This window comes from Meleagris gallopavo, chromosome 4 (genome assembly GCF_000146605.3).
Source record: "Meleagris gallopavo isolate NT-WF06-2002-E0010 breed Aviagen turkey brand Nicholas breeding stock chromosome 4, Turkey_5.1, whole genome shotgun sequence".
NCBI classification, from domain to species: domain Eukaryota; kingdom Metazoa; phylum Chordata; class Aves; order Galliformes; family Phasianidae; genus Meleagris; species Meleagris gallopavo.
The window spans coordinates 37,532,033-37,559,915 of NC_015014.2; the positions used below are offsets into that span (position 1 = coordinate 37,532,033).

General features: G+C 40.1%; 2 protein-coding genes across 3 annotated transcripts in view; one reads left to right on the forward strand and one right to left on the reverse strand.

Moving 5' to 3' along the window:
• Positions 1 to 10,443, forward strand: part of CASP6 (caspase 6) — a 12,351-nt gene extending 1,908 nt beyond the window's left edge. The window contains exons 2-9 of the mRNA XM_031553272.1: positions 25 to 294; positions 1,767 to 1,808; positions 3,066 to 3,108; positions 5,117 to 5,263; positions 5,696 to 5,772; positions 6,219 to 6,394; positions 8,171 to 8,327; positions 8,949 to 10,443. Of these exons, the coding sequence (XP_031409132.1) occupies positions 25 to 294; positions 1,767 to 1,808; positions 3,066 to 3,108; positions 5,117 to 5,263; positions 5,696 to 5,772; positions 6,219 to 6,394; positions 8,171 to 8,327; positions 8,949 to 9,187 (1,151 nt within the window). The 3' untranslated portion in view covers positions 9,188 to 10,443. The remainder of the gene's footprint in view (positions 1 to 24; positions 295 to 1,766; positions 1,809 to 3,065; positions 3,109 to 5,116; positions 5,264 to 5,695; positions 5,773 to 6,218; positions 6,395 to 8,170; positions 8,328 to 8,948) is intronic.
• A 360-nt stretch (positions 10,444 to 10,803) lies between these two features.
• Positions 10,804 to 27,437, reverse strand: MCUB (mitochondrial calcium uniporter dominant negative beta subunit). Of its 2 annotated transcripts, XM_010710005.3 has the most exons (8): positions 27,098 to 27,431; positions 18,908 to 18,983; positions 18,159 to 18,329; positions 14,602 to 14,706; positions 14,229 to 14,389; positions 13,171 to 13,374; positions 11,854 to 11,970; positions 10,804 to 11,006 (listed from the first exon to the last, which is right to left on the reverse strand). In XM_010710005.3, the coding sequence occupies exons 2-8, from the start codon at positions 18,924 to 18,926 to the stop codon at positions 10,929 to 10,931; spliced, it is 855 nt and encodes a 284-aa protein (XP_010708307.1). In that variant the 5' UTR covers positions 18,927 to 18,983; positions 27,098 to 27,431; the 3' UTR covers positions 10,804 to 10,928. The 2 variants fall into 2 exon arrangements, with proteins under 2 accessions (XP_010708307.1, XP_031408971.1); XM_031553111.1 differs by lacking the exon at positions 13,171 to 13,374 and having other exon boundaries at positions 27,098 to 27,437.
• Positions 27,438 to 27,883: the final 446 nt, after the last annotated feature.

Sequence of the window (27,883 nt, forward strand, 5' to 3'; positions counted from 1 at the left end):
CGGGGCCGCTGTTGCGCTGGTGAGGGGGGGGAGATCGGCCTTCTCCGTCTACGAAACAAAGGGGTGTGGGGGGGTGGGGGACGAGACGGAAACACCGATTTGCACGGGGACCCGGAACGAAAGTACGGGAAGTCCGGGTTACTGCTGGAGATAAGCGCGCTATCAGTGCGGAGGCGGGAGGGAGAGCAAGAGTCAGGGCTGAAACGCTGCCGCTGAGAGGCGCCTGTACCGCTGCGATCGGTGTTCTTACCGTAAAGTTGATAGATGACTCAGAACCTGCCGCCAAAGCACCAGGTAGTTCAAAATGTAACTACTGCAAGCGCAAACGAAATCAGTTTCTAAGTCAGTGTTCACTTTCAGAGGAGATGAGCCATATACTGAAAGACTTCTGAAATCTGGACTGCTAAGGTGCAAATGTTGACACCTGTAATTTAACTGAGGTGAAACTAGAATGCTTGACATGGTAGAAGCCACGTGCGGGCCAAGCAGCTGCACCACGCGTGGGCTCGGGCCCCTCAGGCTGAACGATCCAACGTTTTCTTCTGTGTTTCCCCTTCGTTGAGAGTATCCCCCGGTGTCCAAGCACTCAAAGAGGCACTCATATCATCTGATATTGAATGTTTTCTATTTGTAACCCCTGGCATTCTCTTTTTCAAGCAAGTCTGGCTTTGGTAAAACGTACCACGTTCCTTGGTGGTAGTTGTATGTTTTTGGTTCCCCAGGATGCTGTTAGGCATACACATGCATTTTTTGTGCTGTTGGTATTTTCTAAATATCATGTCCTTTGGCCTATTTGAAATGTTACAAGATTAAAATGCATCCAAAGAACATGTAGCCAGATCTCACTGTGTAGCTCAGTGCATACCTGAGTTTTAATTCCTTTAAAACAATCCATCTTCACAAGATATAAGACAAGTAATCCCTTTGAGAGCAGTCAGTTCTTAGCCTGTGTAAAACAAGCAGACAGTTTTTCATACACCACTTTTTTTGTTTGTTTACCTGAATGAAGCTATTGTGTGGCAGTGAAAAGCTCAAGGCTGAAAACTTGCTAAACAGATTTAATAGAAGAATTAAAACATCTTTCCCAGGTCTCCTTTGACTCAGGCATTCCATAGTCTTTGTATCTACATGACAGCGTGTTCTGTACAAAAGTCTGACTTTAACCTTTTAAAAGTCTGTTGAGGGTTTTGGAAGAGTTTCCTTCCTCCCACTCTCTTTTAAGTTGAGGCAAAAGTATCAGACAGATCTCAGGTACACAAGCAAAAAAAGTGTAAATTTAAACATACAGATCTCTGGCTCATTTTATAAACAAAATCACAGACACAAGTGTTGCTGTCTGCACTCATTTTTAACACTTCTGTCATTAGTCTGACCTGCATGTTATTTCAAGCAAACTGAAATAGCATTTTATCCATCAGGTCACAAGTGATATTTGCAGGACACAACGCTTGAAAGCATGATCAATATTTACAGATGTGAAGTTTGTGTGTAAACAGCAACACTTAAAAGGGTATGACTTCCTTTAAGCTGTCTCTCAGTCTCCCTTGCTATGAAGTTCAACATAAGGGCTTGTAAAGTCAGCTCTAGAGCTCCACGCTTACTCTAGTGTCTTTATGAACGTCTCAGTCAATACCTACATGTTAATTCATTTTGCTAAAGGCTTTAGTCAGATGTGAAAAACAGGGACAAAAACTAGGAAAATCATGTATACAAAATAATTTTTAAAATATATGTATATGTGACCATGTCTTTTGTTTTGATTGCAGGCCGTGTCCAGTTGGACAGCAAACCTACACCAACCACCACAGGTACAATACAGCATATAGTTTTCATAATATGGTTGTTAGTCTTTAGTGATAGTAATAGGAACTATGATAAGAAGAGCCCACTGAGATGTTTAAGGATTTAAGTATTTTGGCCTGACCATCTGCCAAGCCTTCAGTTTTGCACCCTCCCAAGATATGCAGATTCCCAGTTGTTTCTATAATGTTACCTTCATGCGCATTCTGTTACTGGTGATACTTAATTTAGCAGAAGAAAAGGTATAAATCTTGCATATTTTCAATTGTTGTTACTAACATATAGTTATACTACCTTCTGCACCCTGCTGAGGCTGCACCTTGAGTGCTGTGTTCAGTTTTGGGCTCCTCATTACAAGAAAGACATTGAGGCCATGGAGTGTGTCTGGAGAAGAGCAGTGAAGCTGTGAGAGAGCAAGTCTTTTGGGGAGTGGCTGAGGGAACTGGGATTGCTCAGTCTGGAGAAGAGGAAGCTCAGGGGAGACCATATCACTCTCTAAACCTGAAAAGAGGTTGTGGTAAGGCAGGGGTCAGCCTCTTCTCCTGCATAACTAGTGATAGGATGAGAGGGAATGGCCTCAAGTTGCATCAGAGGAGGTTCGGGTTGGATATTAGGAAAACTTTCTTCTCCAAAAGAGCAGTCATGCTGGAACAGGTTGCCAAGGGGGTGGTTGAGTCACTGTCCCTGGAGGTGTTCAAGAAACATTTAGATGTGGTACTAAGGGACATAGTTTAGTAGCGGAATATTGGTAGTAGGTGGACAGTTGGATTGGATGATCTTGGAGATCTTTTCCAACCTTGGTGATTCTATGATTCTGTGATTCATAAGCTGCACCCAACCTCAGAGATTGCTCAGTTTTGCATTAGCAACGCTACTGAAGTTTAAAAAAAAGTGTATTTTTAGATAATGTAAACTCCTAATTATTGAGCCAAAAAGACTGTTTAAATATAAACTTCTAACTCCTTATGTATTCCAAGATCATGATTTATGTATTTAAGTAGCTACAGATAGCTAGCTAAATAAAAAATGTGCACATCTTGACCACCTGAAATTCATAGTTAGAGTCAAAATTTGAAGAACAGCCTCCAAATGTTTGGGGTACAAATGCTAATGAAGCTGTTAAACCGCATGCCTACTTAGCTGATGTGTGAATGAGCTTTTGGTTCATCTTTCACACTAATAGCTAAACTTTACAGTTGGATGCACAAGTTCAAACTTTTCCCTTTAAAGATTTGGTGTCTAAATCATTTTTTTCTCTCTAACAGATGGAAATCAGAACATCACAGAAGTGGATGCATTTGATATAAGGTACGGTTCTGATGGCAACAATGGAGAGATGGCCTACTGCGGGCAGCTGAAGTTTTCCTGGTTTTTCGTTAGGAATGCAGCTGGATTACTCACTCAACCTCACCCATTTACACAACATGTTTTTAGTTTTAGCAACATCAAGTGTAGAACTATCCTTCTTATGATGAAGGCATGCAGAAGGGATTCTTAGGAGTGCATCCATGTTATGGTATGCAATGTGCAGAGAGAGTGACAAAAATACCATCACAATCTATGGACAGTTGGGCAAAACAATAGTGTGTAACACAAGAATATAGTCCTCTATAGAGAGAGTGTAGAGATCACGAGGTAGTGATTTCATTAAGTTTTCCTGCTCCACCATGCAACATTGTGTAGCCCTGAAAAAGGTAAACTACCTGTCTGGTAGCTTCCTTTGCCTTGCTCACTCAGTGAATACAGCTGAGCAGAGCAAGAATTATGTAGGGAATCATGCTTTAATGGTCCTTTCATGGATCCAAGGACATAACAGTCCATAAGCCGTATATCTTGTTAAATCCAAAGGAACAAAAATTACCAGAATCTGAACAAGTTCTGGCACTGGCACAGGTGAAATATCATTCATAATTACAGAGCTAAAGTTGAGAATTTTTGCATTTTATCATGTTAAGTGCTCCAACTGGGGAGAGTGTTAGAAAGCATCCTACTTATTTTTCTGACAGTTTTCCATCTTGCACTTCAGAAATCCCCAGTTGAGGATCAGCTGTCCAGAATTCCTGCTCCTTGTTTGAATTCTTCAGGCATTATGAACAGATGTTTTAAGGAGCTGCTCATAGTAAAGTGGAGAAGCAGAAATATTTAATGAAACATTTTGGTTGCTTTGTAGTGAAATGAAAATTTTGGAGTAAACTGTAATCTTTAAGTAACTTCTACGAGTATTCTGAACTTTTTCTAGGAATTGCACCAAAACTGAACATTCTGCAGCAGAAAAAGAAAACAAAACAGTAACATGCCAAATACAGCAGCTCTGCCTACTGACAGTTCCAGGGCAGCATGACCTGGACTATCATTCTGTAAACCTACAGCACAGGCCTTTTCTTTTGTGAGGAACTATCATCAGAAGTATTTTAGCCTCTGTTCCCTGCACCGATGCCTCTATCAACTGAAGCAGCACAATTTGTCTCTCTAAATACAGCCAGCCATGCCAAAGCCTGGAGAGGACCCTTTGGGTCCAAGTGTACAGATCATAGCATGTGAATGCAGACCTCTATGTTGTGTTTGCTTATAACACAATAAAAGAAACAGAATGCTACTCCAAACATACAAATGCTCTACACATTTGTTGCCTTGATATTTAAAATTTCTCTACTTAGAAGCTGGGTTGGCCATTTGTGATCTTGCTGATAGTCCCTTGGTTGTAGGGCTCTGTTGGTTTGATTGCTAGATACCAGTCAACAGTTGTACCATCATAGCTTTCATTTTGATCTGTAAATAATACAAACTTCTTGACTTCTCAAAACAGTATGTATACTATCTCATCAACCAGTATACGGTATATAGGCTGCTGTTCATGATGTAACACTCAGCTCAATTAGAAGAAGTGGAAGCAAATCTCACACAGTTAAATTTCCAAATAAATACATATGCACCATACAACTCTGCTAAAATAGTATTTAGCTAAACATGTAACATGGAGAATTGGAGCCAAATCTGAAGTGCATTTTTACCTGTCTCAGTGTGTTATTAATGTGACAGCCTCCTGAAAACAGAAAATACAAATATAGAGAAACCTGACAGATCTTTGTCCCCAGCCTAAACATGGTTTTACTGAACTGTTTAACATGTCCAAGCTTTCAAAAAATACTTAATGATTTAGGTTCTTTCTAAAATATCACACATTTTAAAGTCTTCTGAAATTGGATTCTCAAAGTCTCTAGTCCATTACAACAGTCTCAGCTAGCAGGAATACAGAAAAGGAATTCAATTAGCAACTAACTAACTCATCAAGAAAGTTTTCTATCTCTGGCAACAGACAAACATTTGACCCTGCAGAGCAATACAAAATGAACCATCAGAGAAGAGGAGTTGCGTTAATCTTCAATCACGAGCACTTTTTTTGGCACTTAAGGCTGCCAGATAGACGTGGGACTTTGGCAGACAGAAACAATCTGAAACGCAGGTAAGAAACTTGGTTTCTCCCCCAAAGCTTAAAAAAACCTGAACCTCAGAAATTGAGATCAAATAAGCAGCTACCTAGATCTTAAGTTTAAGTACAGAAGAAAATATTTTGCAAACATAAGCATCTATGCAATCTTGACAAAGTAAGACATAATTAAAAAAACTTCAAGAGACATTCCTGTATGTCACAGAAATCATACGAGTGCAGCAAGTCCAGACCTCTCCTAGGCCAAAGTCTTCAAAGTAACTTGAATTAGATACTACATATGCACTGGGTACCAGTTCGAGTCCAAAATCATTTTCAATTATTTTCATAAGCAATGCATAAACATGAATATTAACTATCTCATAGTGAAAACAATTGAGTTGGTAGTAATCGATATATATAATTTGAGAAAATGTTTTTACTAATATGTATGTGTTTTAACAATAGTTTGACAGACCTTGGATTTGAAGTCCGAATTTTTGACGATCTGAAAGCAGAAGATGTGCTGCAGAAAGTTTATGAAGGTAGGAGACCATATATTAGTTACGTCTAACTGCTGATAGCAGAATTTCTAGACTTATGTTTTCCGTTCTCTATGCTCAGCTAATTTAAAATTTTTAATTTTCATGCACAGTGTTCAACATACAAAGGGTTTAAGGGTTAAACTTCAGATTTTTTTTATTGCAATTTAAGGAAGTCTGTGCTGAGAGCTAATGAAGTTGCTGAAAGAAGTTAGCTTTCAGCTGGGAGAAGTTAGTAACATTTTTATTTTTTTTTTTACTTTCAGTGGCTTATCTTGAGCCATGCTTAATCACTGTGCCTTCAGATTTCTGCAGTCTTATGCTATTTGAAAATATAGTTCACTCGAAAAATAACTGATCTGAGATGAAATTACATGATACAAATGTGCCATGTTTTTTTGAGAGCGAAGATCACTGTTTAGTTATCTAAAGTGCACTTGATATTTCAGCCTCTCTGGATGACTACAGCAATGCTGACTGCTTTGTTTGTGTGTTCTTGAGTCATGGTGAGAATGATCATGTCTACGCATATGATGCCCAAATCAAAATTGAGACGATCACAAACATGTTCAGAGGAGATAAATGCCAGAGTCTGGTAGGAAAGCCGAAGATATTTATAATTCAGGTAAGATGTTGTCAGTGTACACTTAATGGCAGAGAAGAAAGTATCATTAGTTTTTGGAGAAAGTTGTGCACACAGCTTCACTTCCTCCCATTCATACCTCTCATCCACAGGTTAGGCTGAAAAAAATTATCTAATTTTCTTGCATTCACTGTTTTCTACCAGGCAAGTTCCTTCACTTGATAATGGAAGAAGATTATGTTTTTTTTTTGTTTTTGTTGTTGTTGTTATTGTTTTTATTTATTTCCATGATCAATACTCATCATAGAATTGTTAAGGTTGGAAAAGACCTCTAGTCCATCTGTTGTAATTGGGATCTCTAGAAAAAATAAAGTATCACATTAAGGCTTTATTGTCACAAAAATACTGATGGTGCTAAGCAGTCAAACAAAACTCATACAATAACTTCTGATTTCACTCCTTGCTTCAAAGGATAATGCAAGCTGGAATGAATCCCAGATCATCTGTGGTCCAGCTTCTTGTTCAAAGCAATCAGATGTGGGGTCAATCCAGATTTTTAAGGGCCCATCTTTATGTTACAATTAGTAAACTCAAACAAGAACTTGACCTTTAGTAGACTGTGATTTTAGTAGTTATATAGTAATTCTAAGTTTTTTCAAACGGAAGTGACTTAGGCACAAGGTTGCTATAGATGTCAGCAAGCTATTAATTAATTTTTCATTAGGATTTATTCAGCTTTTTTTTTTTAAATCAGGCCAAAGATGGAAAAAATATTTAAGTATTTTGATTTTGTAATACAAGTTATACTTGGAAATATTAATGAGATATTTATCAAAGAAGGAAATTGCATCAGTTCAGTTCAGGAACAGAGTTCTTTTACAGCAGAAAGAACAATCAGTGTAACACTTACCTTTGGAAATCATAGAGTAAACAGCAAGGACAGAACTTCATCATGGCAAAGGAAGGGAAATTTTCGTATTTCTGTATTTTGTGATAGCTCTTAAGTAATGCCTGTTGCCTACTTTGTAACTTTTTAAGTGTGCTCGTACTCTCTTTTTCTCCACATACACTTTCTGCAACACAGACAATCCTTGGGTTATTTAATGGCTTATCTTAAAATAAATAAATAAATAATTCAGCAACATAATATAACACAGGATATTACAATGGCTGTGCTTCAGGGCATTTATTCCTTGCTGCATTGTCAGGTTTAGGGAGGTGATCCTTTCTCTTTCTCCAGCTGGTAAGACTGCATTCAGAGTCTTGTGTCCAGTTCTGAGCTCTCCACTATACAAGATACAGACTTATTGGAATGAGTCTAGTGCAGGGCTGTGAAAATGATTAGGGAACCAGGGCATCTTTCATACCAGGAGAAACTAGGGTTGTTCAACCTACAGAAGAGAAGGCTTGGGGGATCTTATCAATATACATGAATACCTGATAGGAGGAGTGGGAATGAAGAGGAAGCCAGGATCTCTTCAATCGTGCATAATGGATACAAATTAAACACGTAGAACATCTCAACACGAGAAGACACTTTTTTACTGTGTAGGTGAGCAAACACTGAAAGATGTCACACAACCTTGGAGACAGAAGCCAACTGGACATAGTCCTGAGCAACCTGCTTTAGCTGACCCTGAGTTTTTATTGGATTTCATCACCAATATTTTAATTGATAGAGAACTACATGGGTCTTTATGAATCTACAATTATGGTTAATGTAGAATGTAACAGGAGTCCTCTCCGTTTAAAAGTATCATGGTAACACAGATCAACTTCACAGAAGTAAAAACATAATCATCCTTCTCTCCCCAACAGGCATGTCGAGGTGATAAACATGATGACCCAGTTCTCGTTCAGGATTTAGTAGACAGCAAAGATGAAACCACTGTTAACCAGACTGAAGTGGATGCAGCTGGTGTCTATACCCTGCCGGCTGGTGCAGACTTTATTATGTGCTATTCTGTGGCACAAGGTAGGATTCTATTTTATGTCTGTGTGTCTGATATTTCACTATAACAAGCGTTAACATTTCCTCATTTTGCAGTCAAAATAATGAGTACAGTTCCATGTCATCTGTTTTGCTCCCTATTAAGTGTCATCTGGGAAGGAGCCCCTTATGTTAGGAAAAAAGTAAAAACAAATACTTAAAATTGCAGTTAATTTGCCAAACAGAATCATTCCCTTTATAATTTTGTTGCTGAGCTGTGTGCTAACAGCAGGCATTCCTCTTTTCTCCTAGAGTGTGGTATTCTAGAGGCTTATCTATTCCCCCATACTATGTGGCCGTACTTCCCAGTCCATCATCTGTCTTGTCCTCAGTCCCATCTGCTGCCATGCAAATTGCAGATAAAGTTCTGTGGACAATAAACTATCAGTTCCTAAACTGTATTCCTCTTGGCTAGACTGAGTAAGTGATATCAAAACCATTTCCTTCTGCCATTCCCAGTGAGACTGCATAACTTGACGTGGTAAGATTTACATTCAGTAGTAATTCCATTAGGTGAAGCTAGCAAGGATTAACTGTCGTGAATGTTTTTCAGTGGGAGTGGCTACTTACAACTGAGTATAATTTTATTTTCCTGTTCTACAATAGGTTACTTTTCTCACCGTGAAACTGTGAATGGCTCCTGGTACATTCAAGATTTATGTGAGGCTCTCAGGAAGCACGGCTCTTCCTTGGAGTTCACAGAACTTCTTACTGTCGTTAACCGAAAAGTTTCTCATCGCAAAGTGGATATGTGCAGAGATATAAATGCTATAGGAAAAAAACAGATTCCTTGTTTTGCTTCAATGTTGACCAAAAAATTGTATTTTCACCCAAAATCTAAGTAGGTTGCTACTTAATAATGACATTCTTTAATGCTCACCGCAGAAGTGAGAAAGCTACCATCTTAGATAAGGAGATTAATACTCTATAAAATTATTTACAAAAACACTGATATCAAACCTTATAGTTTGTATACGCAATAGTTTCAAAAATCTTAAGGCAAATTTAAAGCTAATATTACAGCTCTGTTCATCTCAGGGAATTTGGAAAAAGTTTACTGGTGCTAGATTAGTAAGAGGTGCTCAGATTTTATTGAAATTAACTTCTAAGGAAAAAGAAAGATTTTTGCTCAATTTATCTGTTTAGTTATGGCACATTTTTTACTATTTCCAAAACTTTTTAAACAATGTAATAGGTTAGCTTCTCTTGCTCCAAGAGTACAGTGTACAGGAAATATACTTGTAAGGCATCTTTTTATATCTGTACAACAGTGTCCACCATCTAATTTTTATGCATTTATTGAGGGTGGGTTTTTTTTTTTCTCTCAACACTAAAAACGTACTTAATTCCTTGAGTACAGTTGTAGTTCTAATGCAAATAAAGGGCTTCTTTTGCTGGCACGTAATTTTCATTTGTGGCACAGTTAAAGCTTGTGGTGCTTTGCATCCTCAGAGGGAAAGAAAGCAGTAGTGAAATAAGGCAGCAAATATCTTGCTTTGGAAAAGCATGATTTTGGGTACATACACACTCTTTGACAGGGGTAAGCTTACCTGCTACACATCACTAAAGCAAATGATTTATATGGTTCAGGTTCACTTGCCACTCTTCTTGATATCTTTAGGCAGCTCCGCAATACACAACATAAGCAAACCTTGGTACTTCGGAGGTATTGGTGTTGGACCAGACTGCCTCCTCTTGGCTCCAGAGATCAGCTGTACACTGTCATTTTGTATACAGAACTGATAGTATACTTGTCATCATAGGATGTTTCAGGTTGCTACTACTGTAGCATTAGTAACTGCAATACTTAATAGAAGCAATTTTTTAAAAGATTAGTTTTTACATTATTGGTACGTAATGCTTAACTCTTCTGGACAGTGGAGAACTCACACTAAGGAAAGTTAATTCACTTTTCTGGATAAAAAATAATTGACTTACTGGCTCTACTTTAGTTATATCCTTTCATATATTGTGTTCTGAGTCACGGATATTAAGTCTCAATATGGCTACTTTGAAGCTTTGAGTAAATCATGTATTTGCGAATGTTTTTGTAAGTTCTTTCAATAAAATGCAACAGTAAAACAAATAATTTTACAGTAAATGAGTTTGATGTATGTGCTATTTTTCCATTAAAAACACTGACTACAAATAGCTTACTTTTGATGAAAATCTAACCTTCACCAATGGCGTTATACCAACAAAATCAGAGCATACAGAGCTAGGGAAAAGGAAAGAACAATTTCAGGAAAAAAAATCCATAATACTTGATGCAGGAGTTAATTACTTGCTAATTGTCTGAAAATGACAGCCCTCACTTTTCCTGTCACTTTACCTGGAAGCAGAATGCCTCCATTTTACTAATATGACTTGACAAATATCTGAAGAACTTTGCTTCAGCAGTTTCTTTATAAGACCAAAATCTAAAGCAAAAAACAAACCCAAAGCCGTCAAAGTAATCAAATCATTTTTATAAATATTTATTGTAACTTGCAAAATTATAGTGGTCAAAAATATCCAGTTTCTGTATAGTAAATAAATGTTCCTATCAACTTTGAAAAGGCAATTCTAACATACACCAAAACAAAGTCAGTCCTTGTTAGTAATTTCCTGGATTGGAAGTCTGAGGTGCAGAGCCTGGCGCAAACGCTTCAGAGATTCTTCTGCCTGCAGTGGGAGAAAGAATGAATTCATCTTCTGCGGCCCTTCATTTTTCCCTTTCTCAGAAGACACTGGTCTCATATAAGAAACCAGACTACTCAAATGGAGGATGCTCAACTCCACAGGCCTACTCAGGCCATTCAGTTTCCAGAGAGCAGAGTGTGTGCTACTACACCACCAATCCAAAGTATTATTTTCTTGAAATTACACTTAAAAAAATCATTTTCACAAGCTATTGAAAAAGCAACAAACTCTAGCCTGTGCATGTCCAGCCCGCAGGCCACACGCAGCCCAGCTTAGCCCAGCCCACCCTGCAGCTGTACCCTGTCCATTACCATGGCTGTGGCTCTGCCCCACTGAGCAGCCCAGCGCAGCCCCAGGCTCGCACCCATCGCTAAGCACCAACTGAACCTCGTGTGTGCCATCGGCACTGTATGGGCTGAAACCAGGGCATGGGGAGGGTGCAGTGCAGTGCCGATTCAAGTGTATTCAAGCAAATACACATGCATTGTAATACATTGGCTAAATGCAGTTATTAAAATAGCTGGAAATGTAACATATTCTAATATGGGGGGGAGGGGAGAGGTGGGAAGGCAGTGTAGTGCTCAAAACCTAACTTATGCGTTTGAAATTTAACTTGGTGAAAGTCTCCTTTTCTGATGAACTACTGAAGTAGTTTACATGTCAAAGGCAAACACGGTATGGTTATTTAAAAAGCGCAAACTGGTTAATAAGCAATATGCCATTCTGAATGTAAGTAACAAACCCTGAGGTCAGTTTTCCAATAGCTGAGAGTTTACTGAAAAAGTAAACCCAGAGAAGACCACCTTATTTCAGGATTGTATTTAAATACCTCTGCAAGTTCTTCTTTTAGCTTGTTGTATTGTTCCACATTAAAATGCTGGGCTTTGGATTTCCGGTAGAAGTAGTGGAGGAGCTGCCTGTCTTTAGCATCAGGGTAAATGTAGTCCTAGCGAAGAAAGAAAGGCACATATTTGAGGTTAGCAAGAAAAAGGAGTCCAGGTCAGAGAAATTCAGCCTGTTTCACAATTATTTATCTACTTCCACAGGCATGTACACATGAGCAGAAATACACATGCTGTTAAGAAACTACACACACAAGCATGCTCTTATTTGTCGTAAGGGCCCTCTTAGACACATGCTAGAAATCATTTTTATATTGTCTGAAGTAATTTTCTATAATAAAGACACAGCTTGAACCTCATGACTGAAGCCACCTGAGAAAATGGACATGACTTTCCAAGGAGTCAGAGAAAGTTCAATTACTGTTTTTTCAGAGTTACTTGAAAGTCTCAAGCATTCGTGCCAATACAGCTGTTCTAAAAAGATAAGCAGTAATCTGTATAAAGAGATTTACGTGTATCTGGATACATAAAGTAGGAATACCTCTGCCCTTGCTAAGAATCAGTGAGAAGGAATAAAACTCACATTCAATGCCAGTTGTTCATAAAAACAGACACGTCTCCCCTTTTCACAAATGGAACCTAATATATCTCATGAGGTCTATGGATCCACCAGTATTATGGAAGGAAGCAGTGGCTACTCTTCCACATAACTGCTTAGTAAACAGAGTTTTTCCACTACAAAAGTTGGACATCAAGATGTCTACTTTGAGAGTAAAGTAGAGAACTAAAAAAAGAAGCATTCTTCAGAATCTTACAGGATTTCAGGACTGGTCTGTATTGTGCAGCTCAGTTAACATCTGGGTGAATTTATTTATTTATTAATATTATTGGGCAGTGATTTGCTTCCTGGTCACTTGTAAAGCAGTGTTCATGAATTGGTACAGAACTACTAGTTGCTCTCCCTTTACAGCAATGAGCCAGGTACAATTTACTATTCAAACTGACCTACAAAAATTAAAATAAAATGACAGATTTCATTCATCACTGCTCATATCCTGGCTGATGGAGTTTTACAGGTAGTAGTTCTGCTCAGAAGCTAGTCTATAGTGCAGGTGTAACAGTACTTGGCCTGATAATGAAAGGCATTTTTATCCAATCCCATCAGAAATCAATCCCAACTCCCCCAGTCTGATGGCAAAGCTACTTAATAAATTACATTTTAATCAGAGTTCAAGCACTAGGATTTTCAGTTTCTCTACTCCTTCTTTTCAATACTCCAGACATTTACAGGAGGGGGAAATCACCTGTTTAGTAAGAACAAAGTAGGCATAGAAAGCCATGGCACTCCCATAGGTGATGAAGTATGTGACCGGCTCCATGATGTCCCACGAATAGACCCACCATGTGAGCCATGCCAATGCTCCACCTTGCATTGACATCAAAGCTAAACCAACCCATAGAAGTCTGGAGGTCTTTGCATCAGCACTGTCCATAATTCTGGCTTTCATCTAGGGTGAAGAAATAAACACAGGAACTTGTTCAAACAAACATTAGTTGAGGAGCTCATCAGTTGCACTGCGTTTACTCCTGCTGGGCTGGATCCTTTCTCAAGGATCCTTTCTCAAAGATCCTTGCTCTCCTCTTACACACTTAACTTGCAAAGAAAGAAAAGGACTGAAATCGAAGGGCAAACAGACCTCCTGGCTACTGAGCACCAACAGATGACACTGTTAATTTTCCCTTCCCACTGCTTGAGATTTACATCTGCTGGATTTCTATTTATCATTAAAGGCAGGTCTTGTTAACACTGAGGCTAGTCCTCACACATAGCAGGTCTGAAGTCAAGGAAAAGTTCGCTCATCTTGTCAGACCCTTGATTCCTTCCTTCAAGCTGAGTTACCTTAACCTGCCCCAGATCAACGTATATAACTTCATTTCTTAGATTACAGCAACCATTAGTCAATACAATCTGCCTTTTGACTTGGGGACAAAGGAAACTGCCACAGATAATTTTTAAGCTCACTGTTGGTTTTTTGTTTTTTTTCCCTTTAATAGGTATTCAGAACTCATACAGCAACAGGTGATTAACTGGGTGTTCAATCCCAATACCAGCCATGCTAAGGCTTGTTCCTGACAGTCTTCTCCAGATGTTGCAGCTTTTAACCAGGTAACATGCACTGCAGGAGAGAAGAACTGAACTGAAAGTTATTTGAACTGTATTTGAGTTGACTTTGTTTGCATGACAAAATAGACACCCTATGCATCCATCTTATCATTTTCTATCACAGGACTTACTTCTGATATGAGGAAATGCTTTTGCACTTAAAAACAGAACAACAAAACCACCTCCCTTTCTTCCAACCTGTTCAAGAGGCATCAACTGTTCTTTCAGGTGGTCCAGTTTCTGTAGCAGTTCTCTCTCTTTTTTGATCTGGTGATCTTCTAAATGCAGAGCCACAAACAGCCTGTGAACCAAGGATTTGATATCTTCCATTTCAGTAGCATGCTCACTACTCAGCTTATCTGAAAAGAAAGTGTTTATCATTTCAAAACATTTCAAGAATCTATCCTTCATCGTTCTCTCTCCTGACTTACCCCCCTAAAAGCAAGACCATCCAATGGTACAAAAATGAAGAGAAATTTTTTTCTCTAGAGAGATTCCAATTGTCTGAGACTTCTCATGCCTTTCACTAGATTAAGCCAGACAATCAGAGCTATTAAACCATGGCTCTTACCTTTTACAGGAGTTGACACACTGTACGTTGTGTTGTTGATAACAAGCTTAAAGTCATTCATCAGTAAGACCTCCATCAAGGTTGCATCAGAGACCTTGCTACCATCTGCAGAATAAGATTTAAGATCTAGACAGATCATAAAGAATCTTAAACATTAGCAGATCTTTATTAATATTTGGAAGGGAACTTTGGAAGGGTACTTTTAGTAAATGCTGTAACTGATGCTAAACATTAAAGAGGAACTTAGTGCAGAGACTTGAATGCTTTCTCTACCAGCATCATTTGGGCAATCCTCTCATTAGGATTTACTATTATTTTTACTACTATTTCACTATGTTGTCTCCAGTGCTTTTCTCCAATGATTGGCTTAAATTGGAAATTGGCTTGGTTTGGACAGACTTGCATTTCAGGGCAGAAATAGCATTGAAAGAGCTCAGCCGCACAGGATCTGACTCTATACAAGCTTAGCAGATTGCCCATCTGTATTGCATACATTTCTCAAACTTAATTTCACCATGGTCTTCAATATTAGCATCTGCATTTGCATTACTTGGATAAAGGACAATATGACTGAAAATCTTGAAAATTCACATACCACAATTATGGCCTTGGAACGTGCACATGAATTTGAAAGTATTTTATTCCCTCAAGCATCTCTCACTCTGACAATAATTAAAGTTTATATAGTTGATCATAAAGAAAGAGCCTGCAAGTGTTTCTCATAAGAGACTTTTAAATCCCTGCTTGTGAGAATGTTCCCATGAATCAAAAGGAACATGCATTTGAGTAAGCCTCCAGAAAACTAGGCTTGGGGCTTATTTTTACAAGTTTCAGTGGATGTAAAAATCAGGCCTGTGAATCCAAAATTGGTTAGAAGTGTAATGATATTGTCTCTACTACAAGCAGGCTCATATTTTCTCGTTATGATTATGACTAGAATTGACCAATTGGATCCGTAGGGTAGAGGAAAAAAAGTCTTGCATAAAAATCCGTAAATTGTGATGGAAAGACTTGAATTTTGGATTTGCCACCTACACAACAGTTTGCATCTCCACTTAAACCTACAATAAGGACTTTCTGGAAATTAAAACACCTTCAGAGACCTTACATTCAATTACAGATTTATGTATTTCCTTAAACAAGCTGTTATAATCAACAGGAACAAGTCCTGTCAGTAGCATTTTTCATATTTTTATTATGGTAAGTATGAAGTATCGTTCATACAATCATACAATGCAATCATTCTCTTTTAATGCCAGTTCTGACTGAGTTAAGGTAGCTAGACAAACTGTCCAGTACAAGATAGACCACGAGCCACAGAGGCATTAGTCTAAAACACCCTAGAGAACCCTTTTCTACTTCTCTCCTATGAAAAAAACTTGCAGGAACTCTACTCCACCAACACCACAGAGGACAAGCCAAGAAAAAGATATTGTTCATACTATTTGCAATGACTTAATACTCCAGATAAGGGAAAAACTGGAATCTGCTATCAGGAAAGCTGCTGTAGAAGTTTTCTTCCTGCTTTTATACTTCTTTCCTACATTCCCTATTTTATTTTGCAAGAGGTTCTTTCCTGCCTGCTAAGAGGAAATATTGCGGGGACAGGAAGGGTCCAAGAGCCAGCAACAAGCCACTCCAGAACAGCTGTTTGATCTGGGCTTCATTCCCCATACATACAGAGGGCGTCTTCGCCTGCTCTGCAAAGGGCTGTGCAGTAGCAGAAAACAGAAGCTTTATTCTTGAGCAGAATTATTGGACTACTCACCTCACGTGGGTAGGTAAGTAGACCTGGAAGGATTTCAGTTCAGAATTTGAAATGTTAATGTGCCCATTCAAATGTTTCTTCCCTCTTCTCTTTTTATAAAGTGGTGTAATAGAACATCAAATGTCATTTGCATGTAAATTAAGGTGACATTTATAAAATGACATTAATGCAAAAAAATGTTCCAAAAAGAAGTGCTGGACAGGTTCTTTGTTCTGGATCTGATACATTGCAGATTTATTAACCTGTCCAAACCTTTCATTAGCTGAAAAGTTGGAAAGTTTGGGGAGAAGAGTTTGTTTTGTTTTAAAAAATTCCATGCAGACTTTCAGAAAAGTTTACTTTTCCTCCTACACTTAAGCACGGGTATTTAAAGGTGAACGCTTTTTGTCTATAGGCATTTTGCAAGACTAAATCTACTGAAAATGAAAGCGAGTCATCAGATAGAGAACTAACACTTTCAATTAAGGCTGAGTTTCATTTAATGGCTAAACGACACTGAAAAGTATCTCTATTAAGTCAAACCTTCATAATTTTTCATTAATAATACATGCTTAAATTCAACTCACAATACTTGACCAATAGTTTCTCTTTACAGTATCAGTTTCCTAATGAATTAATCATCTAAGCTGTTCTCTACCCTTATAATTGCCTGGCACTTGAGAATACAGAATAGAGAACCAAGATATTTTTAATCAAAACAGACAGCATTTGTATTACAAAGTTGGAGGTTTAAAGAGATGACACTAGGTGAAAAGAGCCCAAATTTCGTTGCAGTTTGGAACCCAGTGTTCATCTATACTGAAAATGCTAGACTTTTAGGTTTCTCACAGAAATCATCTCGTGTTTCACAGAAGTCTGAAGTTTGCTCTGAGCAGAATGAGTAGTTAACATAAAGCTTTTGCAGACCTAACACGGAAGAACGGGGCTCAGCAGTGAATCACAGATACTTAATTCATGGGTGCTCTTTTGCAGAGATAGCAGTACTGAGAGATACTGCAGGAGAACGTTCTTGGTTAGCCCTGCCTTATCTATCCCCATGGAAGAACCATTTTTACTGTGAACTTCCACGTTAAGGGGAAGCTACTGGCAATGATGACTTGCCACAGTGCTGTCTGAAAATATGGGAGAATCCTACAGAATTATCTTTTCTAGAGACGTTTCTACCTTTGCTGCCCAGTAGATACAGTACTCAAAAAGAACAGCACAAGACCATCCTGCCAGGAAAATCAGCTCGCACAACTTCTTGCATACAGGAAGCTCACGCACTGCGATCCACACAGATTATATCTCTCCAGAATTTCAGAAAGCTGGCCTTTATCACTGCATGCTTTTTCTGTTTGCTTAGCTCCCAATATGTTTTCCACATGAATTCATATTTGCATTAAGGCAAGCAGTCTTCCAGCTTCAGAGAATACAGAACAACAGGCAGACATCTGGAAGAAGCAGACTGGTTGCCTTTCAGAATGATCACAGAGGACAAGGATGGAAAAAGATGAAGAAAACTAGAAGCAACATTTATTCAAAAACAGCATGACAAAGAGAAGCTATTTGAAAGAGATAACAGAGGAGTCTACTGGGAAGGTTACAGTAGTATGCTCAACTCTGCATTTTACATCAGCTCAAGAGGACTCAGATACTGAATGTAAAACACAAAAAAAACCTCAGAAGCATTAATCTCAACAGTAGCAAAGCAAAATCTGATGCAGGTTTTAAATCATGTTTCAGAGGGAAAGTACAGGTGATTTGAACAGGAATTAATTCATTCTGAACAAAGACAAATGTAAGATACCTATTGCAAAGACTTCTGCTTTCACAATTCCTTTATCTTCTCTCTGTACATCCTGCAGAAATGCTCCCACTGTGGCTACCACTGGTTTAACAGCAAACTGGCAGCGTTCTTTTCTTGTAGGCAATGTCAGAGTTATCATGGGAAGACCATGCTTGTAATTAATAGTTACGTCTGGGAAAAGAAGAAAAAAAAGAAATAAGAGTGAAAAAGCTGTACTGTAAGTTGCAGCTTAAGTTAAAGCTGTGTTTTAAAGCATGGGATAAATAAAGATCACGACATAGTACGTGGTTTTTTTTTTTATCTTCTGGGACATGCTGCTTCATGGCAACCTAAAGCTCCACACAGGAAGAAGAGGGGCAGTGCTGAGCTCTGCTCTCTGGTGTCAGCAACAGAGCCCGAGGAAACAGCAAGAAACTATGTCTGGGGAGAGTTAGGGCTGCCCAGGGCAGTGGTCATAGTGCCAGGTTGCCAGAGTTCAAGAAGCATTCGGACAACGCTCCCAGTCAAAGGGTTTGAGTTTTGGGTAGTCCTGTGTGGAGCCAGAACTGGACTCAATGATCTCTGTGGGTCTCTTCCAGCTCAGGGTATTTTATGCTTTTGATTCTATGCATGTGACACACAATGAACTTGGTCTCGCAGCAGAAGCTGCACCACCCAGCTGAGTTAGGTGCCGGCCTGCCTGCTCTCAGCTGACAACGTCATGCCTCCTGCTCACAGAGAAACTGGCTGACAACAGCAAACAGCCTTACCGTCAGAGGGCACCAGCATGCTGTAGCAGGCTCCTTCCCGACGTGCCCAGGTCCCAGCAAGCCTCCAGAGCTGCACCTGCAGCACAGACATGGGAAGATCATTCCAGCAAGGTGAGAATACAAGACAGCTCGTCACAGGCAGCACCTCCTATGGGGATCCATTTCTGTACCACGATAGGCAAGATGTGCTTCTGAAAAAGCCCTTTCCTTACCAACTCTTATCTAAAAGGCAGAACCATCTTTCTGGAAAGCATGAATGCTGTCACAGGTATAAGGGACCTATAATTAAACTTTTTGTGCAGCACAGTTTAAATAACTCAGAGAAAAAAGGGAAGGAAAGAAAGGGGAAAAAATAGTGTTTCTGAAGTGCTTCATGCAACTCTCTCTCTCCTGAAGGCACAAGAGCTCTGCAACACTCAGCTTATAACGAGACCCAAAACTACATGCATCACTTCACTGCAGCCTCACTGTTGAATCACAAACAGAACGTACTCAGTTGTATCAAATAAAACAAGAGCCAGTGCAGCCTGATGGCACTCTTTGCTTCATTACACACCGCTAACCACAGTTTAAGCATTGGCATTCAGGGCATTAAAAAGCACTGCTAACAAGGCAGCTTTCCAAAGCTTGCCAAGCACAAAGCATTCCCTCTCCAACAGCTGCTGGTGCACTGGGGAGAGGTGACCAGGACTGGTTGTTTCCCAGAAAAGGTTTGGATGTAACACAGCACAACATCCTGAAGGCCAAAGCATTTTGGAACCTGCAAGCTAAAGCCCTGTGAAAAAGCAGGGAAGGCAAGCTGCAAAGGAAGGAGGCCTCCACCCTCACCTGCCTGTAATCCTTATGGGATTTACTGGTTTGTAAAGAATCCCAGGCTCTACTATTTGAACAGTAGTATCTCCTATTAGGATGAACACAGAATTTGTATGTAGGAAACAAATCTATCACGCACTGTGTGATTCAAAGGCACTGACTCCGCCCTAGGTTTCTGCCTGGAACAAGCACTGCTTAGGATTTAAAGATAAAAATAAATCACTCTGGAAACGTCCAACACTGAGAAATTTGTACATTATAAACTTCAGGCACCAGAGGCAGTCAGAAATCTACACAACAGCAAAATGCCTAAACATGCCAGCATTATTAAGCACACAAGCAATAGCAGTCCCAGAAAGACAAAAAGCTGACAATACACACTGGGACTTGCTCACATCCTCATCTGAGCAAAAGGCTTTCCCCGTAACAGAGCACATTTGTACACACCTACCAGACTCCACCTACAGCAGGCAATTACACACACACAGAAACATATGTAAAGAAACAACATCCAAAATGTAATCTGTTTTTCACAGAAGATCCTGAAATACACAGAACTGCCCGTGTGTAATCTTAACAGGTTCCCTTACAACTGTTACTTGTTTGTTCTAATGGATATGTTTAAAGAAGTCACAGTGCAATAGAGTATAACTGAGTTCCCAATAATGAGCTCTTTCTATGCAAGAGTAACTGGGAAGTGTGAGGGACTGAGCAATCCTTCTCTGTGCATTCTCCAGGTTTGCACCTTGTGTTTGTGAAGCCATTAAGCCATGAGTTTGTCCCCTACAGCAAAACCACCATCCCCTTCTCAAGCAGCCTGGAACAGCTGCTGCTGGCACAGAAATGAAGGCAGCCACCACCATAGCTGGAAAGGAAGGCTTGAGCAGGGCAGGAAAAGACCAGAATAGCAGTATCACCTTCCTGTTTTAAAATAAATAAATAAACTTTAAGGAAAACAAAAACACGCTGCCTAGCTACATAGCATTTTCTGGCAGTATCTGTTCCAGCAAGCAATCTTTTAGGGTGTTGTCTGACTGCTGCTGCAAACTGAAGCTCAAATTTATGTGTGACGAGTTTGATACGAAAGCCAGCACCATCATCGCTGCAGGAGGCAGCAGGAAAGCCTCTCATCTTCCTCTGCACCATGTATGCAAATACAAACTGAACAGCAAAGATAGCATGCTACTCCCACAGCTGCCCACTCAGCTGCACTCCCCAGCGCAGGGCTTGCTGTGCCCTTGTCCCAGCAGCACCTCAGCAAAGTTTGTCAATCCTTCTAGTGTCAACACAATGTCAATAGTGCCTCAAGACAAACTCATGAGTGGCCTTTACAAAAAAATACAATACTACAATCCCCAGTATCCTCACTTCCTCCTCTCTCCAGTAGGAAAATGAAATAAAAAACAAACACACTGTAATGCAATATGCCACTGAGCATGAGGTTTTTCCCTTTATCTTAAATACGCTGCACTAAAACACAGTAACTAAAAGGCATCTTGCAGCAAGCTCTCCAACAGGCATACTACAGAAACCTATTGTTCCATATTGACTGGTATGCTTTTTGGTTGTGTGGTTTTTTTTTGTGTTTTTTTTTTTGTGTATGTGTGTGTGTGTGTTTTGTTTTGCATTTTGTTTTAAATCTGCAATAAACACAGCCAGTCCTCTACCTATCAATAATGTCCACTTCAGTCTGATTCTTTAAGAGAAGCAAACCAAGCAATCAACTAATTACAGAATAACAAGCTACAGTGTGAGAGTCAACTATCCCCAGACATTCCAGAAAGGCTGAAAACCAAGGGAAACATAGTATTTCCTTTTACTTTTTTCGCAAACCTTCTTCCCTTACCCTTCCTACTGAGGAAGGAGATCTAGAAGTCTTTTTGCATCCAAGGTATCAGAAATCTTCCATCTTCATCCAGTTTCAGTCGAGTCTACCCATCCAAAAGGTGCTGTCCTTCCCAACCTACCTCCTCTTTGGAACAGAAGGAAGGATACAACACCTAGAAGTAAGCTTGCAAACCCAAGAGGCTAAGATTTGAAGAGAAAGGGATTACAGCATGGAGAATGTGCTTGTGTTTTATCAAAAACAAAAGCAAGCCTTATCTGAGAGCTGTGCCATCTGCTCTCTAACAACACACAGTGAAAAGAGCGGTCCGTCAGCACAGACAGGACTTTTCATTTCTCCCACTGAACGCATCTTTGTTCTTGTGCTGTGCTTTCTTGATAGAAATCCCAATCAAAAAAATGCTGCAGTATTTGACTTCAAGGATAACAAGAGAGACTTTGTTTTAAAAAAGTACACTTATAATATATCTCATTAGATAAGAAAATGGACTAGCTGAATCTTTTCCTACAAAGGTTCAAGAAAGTGCACCTCTTAATGCATACAGCTGCTTTCATATCTCTCAAAAATATGCTTCTATTCATCTCTAGGGGAAATAGTAATTCTTCAAATTGCCAGTCAAGAAAAATCTTGTTTATATTGCAGAGATAACAGAAGAGAAATAACAGGATGCAAAGTCAGATTAATACATTTTCAGCTTTACCACAGTTTTAGCCAACTCCTGTTTTCTTCGTAAAGCACTTCTCAGATTGAAATCATTGGGCAGCTTGCAGCACATAGGAAAAAAAGGCATTATTCAGAAAACAGAACCTGCTTGTTAACACTTCCATTCAGAATGGACTCCTCTACTTGGAATATGACTAGCCGTACCCATGCCCCAAACCATAAAAAGCAGGGGATATCTTAATATATCTAAAAGAGGCACTTTGCAAAATGTACGAGTATTGTTTTCTCAGACTTTTCTTTAACTGTGCCTTAAGGCATTTGAAGCTTGGCTGAGCAAGAGTAAAGTGCTTGGGAAATCACACTGATGCTGGGCTTAAAATTAGTACCTGGCAGAGGTAAGAAGGTGAATGAGAACCACTAGCAGCAGAGGATCTCCCAGGGATGGCTCATGCCTGATTTTCATTAAATTTGCTTGCAGGTAATGCACTGCCAATCAGCTCTGCCAAGCAGGCCATGAAAAAGAAGCAGCTGCCGAGGAAGAAAGGAAAGCTGACAGCTCAACAGAATTGCTGTTCCCACTTCACCAACTCTCCAGCAAGTTTTCATCTCATCTCCACTGCAGGCACAACCAGTTCCTGCCTAGAGAGTAGGTACTTAACCTTATGTCCACGTCTGCCTTGGCCCCAGCATAATTTAGCACAAATCCAGGGGCAAGTAGCTGAATGCTACACTACTAAAAAAATTTATCCTTTTTACCTGCAGCAACATTTGTCCACATAATTATTGAAACACAACAGACCGTAAAAAAAAAGTCTTTATTATAAACATCCATACTTCTGTTTCTTCATTTCTTGTTAAAGGTCTGCCATAGAACTTGCCCAAGCATTTTGCACAGGCAACTGTGAACATGTACTTTTCCAAAGGGAGAACAGTTTTCTTTTGATTAGTTGATGAAAAATCGCTTGGAACGGACAGATAAGGTCAGTCTGATCTCAGTATACTTTTTAACCAATGAAATCAATGGCATAATAAGGCAAGTAAGCAGGCGGCTAACTGCTTTCCTTCCAAGAAATTCTGATAGGCAACATCAAAAATATTTCTAAGGCAAACACTCTAAGAACATCCACAGCCAGTAACCAGAAAACTTAAAAATATAATTTTAAAGAAAATTGCAACAGGTTTTGACAAACAACCAACACCAGTTGCAATATGTAGAGCTGCCCAACCCATCCACCTGTCTTCACTCTGTATTATAAGGCTGCTCATTTATTTAACTTTTCTATTGAGCAGGCAATGAGAATGGAAAAACTGAACATTTCCAGTAGAGCTTTCCAAAGGCTTTTTCTAAAGCATGTTATCATAAAAGAAGCAATTAAGCCCAGCACAGGAAGATGAAAGCCGCCATGTGCCCTGAATGGTCTGGCACCTGTGCTGGGATGTGCCTGCTGAGCCTCCCCCAGAGCAAACCTGCATGTGTGCTGCTTGCTGCTCATCCAGCACCTTTCCGCTCCATTTCTTCTTCCTCTATTCCTGTACTCATTCCCACAGACAGGATGCCATCCAGAGGGATCTAGAGAGGTTTGAGCAGTGGGCCCAGGTGAACCTCATGAGGTTCAACAAATCCAAATGCAAGATCCTGCACTTGGTCGAGGCAATAGCAATACAATACAAGCTGGGGGATGAAATAATTGAGCACAGCCTGCTGAAAAAGACCTGGGGGTAATGGTAAATGGCAAGCTGAACATGAGCAAGCAATGTGCCCTCACAGCCCAGAAAGCCAACCATATCCTGGGCTGCATCAAAAGAAGCCATCAAAAGTGGCCAGCAGGGCAAGGGAGGTGATCAGATTCTATGATGCTATGAATATATATATTTTTTAAACTCTTTCAAGAGTCCTTGTAACTTCTTTAAATAGGATTCGGATGTGGCCACCACATATATCCATGCTCCATGTGCCTCACAGGACATTTGCATCCTTTGTTTCCAGATGGATCACCTTATTTTTGTTGACATATAATTACTATGATTTTTGAACATATTCAAGTGATGCCACCATAGTGTTTAGATGTAGAGACTACACCTCTACATTTTACCTGTAATTGTATTTCGCTCTACAGGCTTATGATGCTCAAACATCAGTAGGTAGGAGCATCTTACACAGCCTCCTAAAACACACAGCATCCCCGAATTCACAGTTTCTTTTGTACCATCACTTCACAGAATCAGAGAACAGCCTGGGTTGGAAGGGACCTCAAGGACCATGAATCTCCAACCCCCCCTGACACATGCAGGGCCACCAACCTCCTCATTTAATACTAGACCAGGCTGCCCAGGCCCATCCAATCTGGCCTTGAACACCTCCAGGGATGGAACATCCACAACCTCTCTGGGCAGCCTGTTCCAGCACCTCACCACTCTCATAACTTAGTGACACTCAGTCAGAGAACTTAGTCACACTTCAGTGACATCTTGTTTACGAATAAGACAAGTACAATTTAGTAAGTATTACAAACCATTATGTTGTTAGCTCCACTAGGCCCTTGCTGGCTCCTCTCCTGGGTTTGTGAATCATTAAGATTTAAAATAGACTATGGTGTCTTTTGCAAAGACTCCTTGTTTAGAAAGAAGATGAATTTTCCTGAGTTTTACAAAAAGAATTTGCTCCAAGATGATGTATCACAGATGAAATGCAACAGAAATAATAGCAAAAGGTTTCATATAGCACAAGCATAATAAGTGCTGAAGGATTCGCCACAATCAGAAGAAACTGCTTATTTTCTTCTCGGTCAAGTCGGTCTGCCATTTCCTACTTTCACTGTATCATGCATGATTGTCTGCTTCCTTACAAAACTGCCTACCAGGCAGACTCCAGCTTTTGTCAAATGGTGATAGCTGAATTTCTTTCCTTTCTGTTTTCAAATCCTAAGCTGTCAGCTGCAGTTTCCAGGCAATCAGTAAGCAGCATTTTTAAAAATCGCTTGGTTTTTATGTCATAATTAGGGCATTCATACTGCCCTACAAGTAATGCTCACATGTAGGCAAAGCAGAGTCAGAAATTTCCAAGAAAATCATTTACTGCCTTTAAGGGACTCAGAGACTATTTCTTCCATGGAAAGGCAGGCAACATCAAATGCCTTCCCTTCCCTGTTTATTTATCAGCCTCGCAATCAGCCCCAGGATGCATTCCAGCATCCCAAAGCCCATAGCAAGAAGAGGACCTTATGTGTTGCCTCAGGTACCAAGCTGAAAGCAAGAAGCCATGGGGCTGCCAGTCCCTGCCAGTTAGGTAGAGGCTGAATCCCAGTAGGAAGCCCCACTGTTATTCCTTGCTCCTTCCTGCTAGATTTCCAGAAGCTTTACACAGGAGCTTATTAGTTGAGAATCATAATAAGCATGATTAAGAGATAACATGAGATATCCAGAGACAAAAACGTTCGTTCATTCATACCAGCCAAGAACATGAAGACATTCACACTGGGGGAGAAATCTACCATGTATCCCAGTGCCCACCCAAGGCCACCTGACCAGGGTGGTCAACCAGTAACAAACAAACTGGCAAGTGAAAGAAAATGATGTCAGCGCAGAATCACAAAGATTTCTGCTTGCCATCTGTTCTGTTTCTCCAGCATGCTGCTGCACTGAATAAAAAAGACAGTCCTTTTTGCCTACGAGATTAAAAAACAGGAATAATGGCTAATAAGGCTTTCCTTGTTTCATAAATTAAACAACACAAGTTTGCCTCTCTGAAAACAGCCACCAGAAGGAAGGCAGAAGCTGATGGATTTAAACGCCCAGTGCTGCCTGTGCCCAGCCAGCAGGGAGCCAGTGAGGTGCACATGCAGAATACAGCTCTTCCTCTCTTCCCAGGCCACCAGCAAGCAGCATGAAGCCTCCTCAAATGGTCCAGAATCACATGCTTGAGTTCGAGATGGTTCCTCAAAGCAGCACCTTTCTGACAGTGGGGTGCACACCGTACCTATCCCACTGCAAATCTCTCAGCTTTTGCAGTAAGGTGAAACATTGCCTTATGTTACTGCATAGAACTCAAATGACAGTTCTCCTCTGCTAGAAATAGCTCATCATTCTTTCTATCTTTGAAAACGCACTACACCAGGACATTTAACGTGGGTTTTGCAAAGTCTGGCAGCTTGATGTCTTTGTCACGCAGTAGTTCTGTTTTGTCTCACAACTGTCACTGCAATAAGCATACTGAAGATACTCAGCAACTTAGCTTTAGATTCACTTTCACAGCCTTTGGCTATTTTGCTAAAGGCAGTAGAAAGCTGCAAGAAGGGGAAGTGATAAGCAGAGAACACAGGATTAGCTGAGTACTCAGCTCCCCTCCTGTGGCTGCACAAATGAGGCCCACTCCCTTGTCTGACATTGGGTTTTCCTTCCCAATGAGTTGATGAAGTACAGCTAAAAGAGTAGGCTGTCCTGTAAACCTGAGATTCGAGCTGACTATAACACTGCCATTGAGATGAGCAGAGCGTGGGGATATTGCCAGGCTTGTAAATGCACATTTGCCTGCAGGCACCTAGCACAGCATGACTCACTTTCTGCATGTCCTTCACAACAGATTCAAATAACGCTGACTGTGACTAATGCCACAAGATGAAGCCAGACTCAATACATTGATGTGGTCACCCTAAAAGGACAAGATTTTTCATTCTAAATATTTATTGGATTGCTGTCTAGCATAGCTCTGTGTCCATCCAGGAAAAAATTCCCACCCTCTCCTTGGGGAAAGTGTTTAATAGTCAAGAGTATTTCACTCTTGAGGAGTCAATATGGGATATCCAAAGTCTCCTTCTCACTTCACCCTTATCCCCAGCCACATGCACAGTTCCTATTTTCTATGCTCTTACCTCTTATACTTGTTGACTGATGAACATCCGTAGTTACTGCCTAGGCCAGCTATGTGTATTTAATCCTTACTTTCTTTTCCCTAATAAATTAAACTCTACAGCTTTTAACCATTGATACTCCACATGATTTCTCTTCAATGATCAGTGTCTTTGAAGCAATAGGAAGCCTGAAGACAAACACAGTATTTCTCTCGCTATACTACACCAACACCGCAGCTCAAGCAGCAACTTGGTTTTCCAGTAGCTCTCACCAAACATTCAGTGTGTTTTGTACCAGGAACTGGACCCTAACTGTCTCTGCTCAAGAAGCAGGTCCCTTTGCAGCCATATCCCAGAGAAACACGATCCCTGCATGCTTTATTATGTCGGGACACTGAGGAGTGAAGAAAAATGAGAACAGGAGCAGCCTGCTGCGGGTAAATAATTAACTATCAGAACAGCGCCAACCTAATTCCCAGCTTGCTTCTCCTCTCCTACGCTTCAGCATGACACTTTGATGTCTGAATCTGGTAGCACAATGTACTCACTAGTGCAGGCTGGAAGCAAACAGCTCCTACTAGCAGACTACTTTCTTTAAAACTATTTGGAGGAGACAGAAGGGTGACATTTCCTGGCTGTGGATTAAGTGTTCTCTGGGTGGTTACAGATGAGCAGTTGGCCAAATCAGGTCCCTGTGGCTATGGGCAAAGGTCAGCAGAAGGCAGCCCTGAATACTGGTACCTCCCAGCCCTGGTGCTGCTTGCTCCAGAGAATTGCCAGCCCTCCCCTTTCGCTAATGTACAGTGA

Excerpts from the sequence above, each read along its gene's own strand:
- MCUB (XM_010710005.3), bottom strand. Across the intron at positions 13,375-14,228 it reads AGTTGATGCCTCTTGAACAG|ATGAAAGCCAGAATTATGGA; the intron begins GTTGGAAGAAAG and ends TCTTCACCCTAG. Across the intron at positions 11,971-13,170 it reads ACTTTGTTCTTACTAAACAG|GACTACATTTACCCTGATGC; the intron begins GTGATTTCCCCC and ends TTTCTTCGCTAG.